This window comes from Castor canadensis, chromosome 4, assembly GCF_047511655.1.
Source record: "Castor canadensis chromosome 4, mCasCan1.hap1v2, whole genome shotgun sequence".
NCBI lineage: Eukaryota > Metazoa > Chordata > Mammalia > Rodentia > Castoridae > Castor > Castor canadensis.
Genome location: NC_133389.1, coordinates 137,628,002 through 137,634,001, shown reverse-complemented (window position 1 = coordinate 137,634,001; position 6,000 = coordinate 137,628,002). Strand labels below are relative to the sequence as shown.

At 33.0% G+C, this 6,000-nt stretch overlaps 1 protein-coding gene across 1 annotated transcript in view; it reads right to left on the bottom strand.

The window, feature by feature from the left end:
- Positions 1-3,804: 3,804 nt before the first annotated feature.
- The window catches only part of Fsip2 (fibrous sheath interacting protein 2), an 87,480-nt gene continuing 85,284 nt past the window's right edge, over positions 3,805-6,000 (bottom strand). Inside the window, exons 20-21 of the mRNA XM_074072305.1 lie at positions 5,269-5,338; positions 3,805-3,917 (exon numbers count right to left, since the gene is read on the bottom strand). Coding sequence (XP_073928406.1) covers positions 3,805-3,917; positions 5,269-5,338 — 183 coding nt within the window. The remainder of the gene's footprint in view (positions 3,918-5,268; positions 5,339-6,000) is intronic.

Genomic DNA, 6,000 nt, shown 5'->3' with positions numbered 1-6,000 from the left:
AAACTTTATAAATCTACAAATCTGAGGTTTTACTTCAGGTGAAAATATCACAAGGCTTGGAGTAGAGCTAAATAGTAAGACCCTGGGCTCAATCCCCAGCACCAAAACATCAAACAAAAACCACAGTCAAGTCACATGACCTTCCATGTCACTGAGTGACTTTGAAAGTAAAATTACTTAACTGTTAACCCTCCTGTTCACCTAAAGCTAATTATGTTCCTTAAATGAACCCTCATTTCTCCTTTAGTGTGATGTTGTGGGCTATTTTAATTCTTCTAAGTTAAATTAGTAATGAGAACTTTCATGGAAATGTATGTCATGATTTCATTTGCATCTTCTAGTCCCCAAATCGGTGTACACTGAAAATCATTTAATCAATGTAACTCTTTCATCTTTCCCAAATCACCTATCACTAACCACTTTATTGAAATTTAAATAAGAATTTTGGAATAAGATTTCCTTTAGAAATTCTAAATCTGGAGATTGTATTCTGTAAAAGAAAAGGCTATAGTTATCATACACACTAAAAAAGATGTCCTTCTCAAAAATAGATTTCAACTTTTGAAAGCTTAAAATAACTAGCATTTTTTTAAGTTCTCTAGCACAGAAATGTGTGATTAAGAACACAACTTTTCTTTATGGTATTGGAAAATTTATAATTTAGTATCCTATGTACAAATTTCATATGACTAATTTAAAGTAAATTGTAATAAAGGCCCTGAAATTATTAAAATGATAAAAAATATTTTATGAAGTTTGAGATTAAAGACTTTTGATCTTTAATTTCCATTACAGTTAAACAATTCTATGATACCTCAGTGTAGACGTTTGAACTAGAAAAAATAAAAAAGATGACTCCTGTCTGGCTCTGGTTAAGAGAGTACTGCTAGCCTCATAAGATGATCTTGGTGTTTCCTCTTCTACTTTTTAGTAAAGTTTAGGGAAGATCAATACTAATTATTCTTTGAATGTTGGTAGGGTTCATCCAAGAAACCACAGTCTACTGGACATTTCTTTGTTGGAAATTTTTGATTTGCAATTGAAAATCTCTTGTTATTTGTGTATTCAGGTTTCTTCTTTCATTTTTTTTTTCTTGATTTTGCAATGCTGGTGATCAAACCAAGAGCTTTTTGCAAGCAGGAAGCATTCTATAACTGTGCAACATCCCCAGCCCACTATTTTCATATTGATTCAGATTTGGCAGGTTGTATGTCTCTGTGAATTTGAAGTTTATAACAAGATGTTAGGGGATGGATGTACATAGATAGTAAAAAAGTTACTATAGTGAAACAAATTAACATAACTCATTTTCCTTATTATTAAAGAAGCTGAAACCTAATTTATCAAAACCCCTGATATATTAATGGTTTTATCATATACAGTATAGTAATACACTACATAATATCTTCCTCATGTTGTGCATTCGATCTTTAGATTTGTTTGTTTATATCTGGCTGCCACTTTATATCCTTTGACCTCCATCTCCACATTTCTTGTCCAGCCTCCACCCATGGTAATCACTATTTTATTCTCTCTATATATTTGATTTTTTAGACTAATATATGTTAGAACATCTGATCTCACTAGCTCATCCATCTTGGACAAATGGCAGGATATCCTTTGTTGAGGTTCAATATTATTCTAGTATTATTTCGTTAGATACATGAATCACATTTTCTTGAGCCATTCATTCATCAACAGGCATGTAGGTTGCTTCCTTGCCTTAGCTTTTGTGAGTAAAGCTGCGATGGGGGTTTGAAGGCATCACACTTCTTGATTTAAAATTATATAACAAAACTATAATAGTCACAATGCTATGGTACTGACATCAAAACAGAAACACAAACCAAAGAAACAGAAAAGCCAGAAATAAATCCAAACATATATGGTTCACTGATGTTCAACAAGTGGTAAGAGGGATGTAATGGGGAAAGGATAGTGTCTTCAATAAATAGTGCTTGTCAACAATGTGTTCGATAACCAGTTTATTAAAGAGATTAACATTCAAACATTTTGAACTAATTTTTGTAATATATTTTGAACTTTTACTCATAAAACCCATTATTCTTAGGTAATAGTCTTTATACCTCATATCATCAATAAGCTTCCAAAGTATTACAGTACAGAGGTCAGCAAACTGCCCCACATGGCATAAATCTGATCTGTAACCTGTTTTTGACCATTCAAAGAATGGCAGTCACACTTTCAAATAACTGAAAAGATAAAAAAAAAATATGCTGTGATGTGAAAATTACATTAAATTCAAATTTTGGTGTCCACAAATAAAGTTTCATCAGGTCACATGCATACTAATTTGTTCATGTGCTACCTATGGCTGCTTTTGTGTTACCACAGCACAGGGAGTAGTTTTGAAGGACGCCATATGCCTTACAAACCTAAAATGTTTACTACTTAGTCCTCAGCAAATAAAAAAATTTCCACCTCCCTTTTTAGTCCAATATAAAAAGAATCAACAACCTAAGAAATCCTTTCAATGTTTTGCAATTTTAAAAAGTACTTTTCTGAGTCAACAGCTAGAAGGTTACTATTACTTCTGGAAATTTTACCTATTACAGATTTCATCCCATAATTTGTATTTTTAATTCAATATTTGATAACTTAGTAACTTTAATAATTGAGGGGAAATTGGGACAGTGTTTCATGTAACACATCCCTTCTAACACAAAATCTTTTATAAGAGTTTTTCCTGGGACTTAAATTTATCAATCATTTAACCATGTCTTTCTGAAAGCTTGAGAATAACTAATTCTGAATTTAAATCTTCTTCTAATTGAGTTGGAAAAGCTGAGTAATTCCTTTGCCATTATAACTCCTCTTATGTCAGAGAGTACATTATTCTTACATATTAAGTCTTTAAATTCAGAGTATGTGAAACACAGTGTTTTAAATGTTTTTAGTGAAATCTTCTGTTATGTTGAAATGTGGCTTTTCTAGGCTGTGATATCACATCAGTTTAGAGGACCAATACAGGGATACTTTCCTTAACATTATAAATGAATGCAAACTGATATAAAGTTAGCTTTCCTAAAAATAATTCTGAAATGAATTTCTAACTATGCCTTGTCAAATATTATTGTTTAAAATGTATTTATAAATTAATATGATGTATGATTTTTGAGATTGGTCAACTTTTAAGAGCTTATAAGTAGACTAAACTACCAATTGAATAATTTCATTATTATTTACATAAAACATTTTAGATATATAATCACTCCTTTTGTCAAAGAGCTCCTTATCATAATTGCATTAAAAACTTCACTAAGATGAAACTCAATTTTATAAAGCAAAATTTTCTCAAATATTGATGACAGTATCCTCTAAAACATTAACAGGAACAATCCATCTTCATTTTCTGGTAGGATGGTGGATACCTACCTGGTTTGCTAATTATAATTTTAGTTATTTACTGTGATGGCATTCAGGTAATTCTAGTGTTTAATATTTTATACCAAATTGCTCATCCAAAACACTTATTTTACCTAGTAATGGGATTGCTGGACCATATGGTCTGTATAGAAGGTGACTATAGGTAACAGTAATGTACTGTACATTTTTTTCCAAAGGATTTTGAAACTTTACCATAAAGAAATGATAAGTGGTTTGGAAATAGATATGTATAAAATATTATATACTGTTGGATCGTTCTGAGACATCACATGCTACTCCATTAATAATGTTACAAGAATCATAGGACACTATATTCTACTTTAAAAATAATTTTATTTCCAAGGGAAGCCCATTTTTATTAAATAGAGAGCTTCAGTGCTCATCCTGATAAGGTTTTTAGGAAGATTTGGGAGTATTTGCATTAGATCGGGAAAACACCTTTGACAGAGTTGATGATACCTTTGCCAGCATTTTAGACCCTTGTTTGGAAATACTGATCTTGGGAGTTTCTGTGGACAAAGAAAAAGGAACATGAATGTTTATTAGACATTTTACTTGAGGTTGTAACTTTAGGGTATTGATTAAGAAATCAGAAGTTGACATTTATAAAATAACTTGTGGAACTTACAGAATATTCACAAAATATTTTTACTTAACCTTTATGAGACTCCTATAAAGGAAAATAAGAATAATAATACCTTAAATTTTAGACATGGAAGCTTTGAGAAGTTCAAATACCTTGCCTAAGACCATGTGAGTAAAAAAAGTGGCCATGCTGGGAATAGGGTCCAAGCTAGATCAGAACACTCAAGTGAAAGCAGAGGTGCATTAAAAATGCTATCATTTCTCAATTAGGTTGGGTAAATTTCTGTTGACAGTCCCCAAGTAATATTTTTTGTCACATTAGATGGGACTGTATGGATAACAAAAAGTCTCTATCTGGACATTTTTGTACCAGATACTCAGCATGTGGGGCTTTTAGTGACTATCATACCTCAGTAAATGATAGGTCATAACAGTACTTGAAAACACACATGGCCAGAGTCCCATAGTCTCCTAACTGCACTACATGACAATCATAATCAAGAATTTTCATATAAAATTTCCATATTTAGCCTCTCTTGGAAAAATAGGAAGAACTGAAGTAGAAGACCTGGCAAAAATCTAGCAAGCCAGCAATTGCAGCTGCCTCTTCAGATGGAGTGTGCTTACCCCTGACCAAACTGTTGCTCCCTTTTGTTTACATTTCCTACATTGCTCAAGAAGCCATTTGAATATGGTATAAGTTCTGGGTACACATATGTAAGTGGAAAAATGACATCTATTGAAACTGTTCCAGGAATGGGGGGAAGGGGAGGATGAAGGAGAAGGGTGTAGGGGTGAATTCAAGTATGATATATTTGATATATTGTAAGTACATTTGTAAATGCCACAACGTACCCCCACCCAGCACAACAATAAAAAAATAAGCTACTTGAATGTGTGAACAGGGAGATGTTGAATGAGTTTAGGTCTTAAAATTAATTAGATCTGGGTTTGAATCAAAGCTATGCAGCTTACTCACTGTGTGTCACTTTGAGAACCTACTACCATTTTCCTCCTTAATTATTCTCATTTATCTCCTCAATAAAATGTGGATAGCTGGGGCCTAATCAATGTTAGTCACACTATCTGTTACCCTTTGGTGAAAGACAACTGCATAATAAATTGAAAATTGCTATTTGTGCAAATGGTAAGAGTATTATTTCAATCTGCCATTGATAATACACAAAGGAAAAGCCCCTCAAAAATTCTAGATTCACAATGATGTTATTGAGAAATGTATGATACTAGTTGTCAAAAACATGGTATATTTTGTACCTGAAGTAATTTCCTTTGAGGGATGTGCACTGGCAACAACATTCTTAGATCCGTCAAAGATGGTGACAAACTGCCAAGGCAAATTGACATGCTGATTTAGCTTTCTTTGAACACTAAAGATTAGACATACCTAGAAATACTCAAAGCATGTAGGACAACCATTGTACCATGTAACATGAATGATGTCTGGATTCTCAAACCTCGAATAATTATTCTCTGAGACTTAGCAATTGTTGTTTGTAAACCTGGCCCTTGCTTATGAATGAGGATGTTGGCTACTACTATACATTAACCATGAAAAATGTGAGCAGTGTTTGCCCACTTCCTCCTTTGTATTAATTGGGGTAAGGTACACATTCTTTTCTCAGAGTAGATAAAATGATAAGGGGAGAAGAAAAGGAATGTTTGCTTCATAACTCCCAATTTCTTTTTATAGAAATGTTAGTTATTTGTGGTGTCTGAAGCAATAACGTAACGGTGTTTACCTGATAGTACTGGGAACATGGCTAAAATACTGGCTTTACTCTGTAGACCCGTGTCATTTCTTTGAATGCAAGAGCAGCAATTAACCCAGAAAGGAAGTATGTGAACTCCTGTTCAGACTACAGTTCAGATTCTCAAAACCTTTTGTCTATATAATTTCAAGTCAGGTCCACGCATGTTTAACTCAGGGGAGACTTACAAACATATTTAGGGGCTCTCTTTTTAAAGGTCCTCCCTCTCCACAATTTC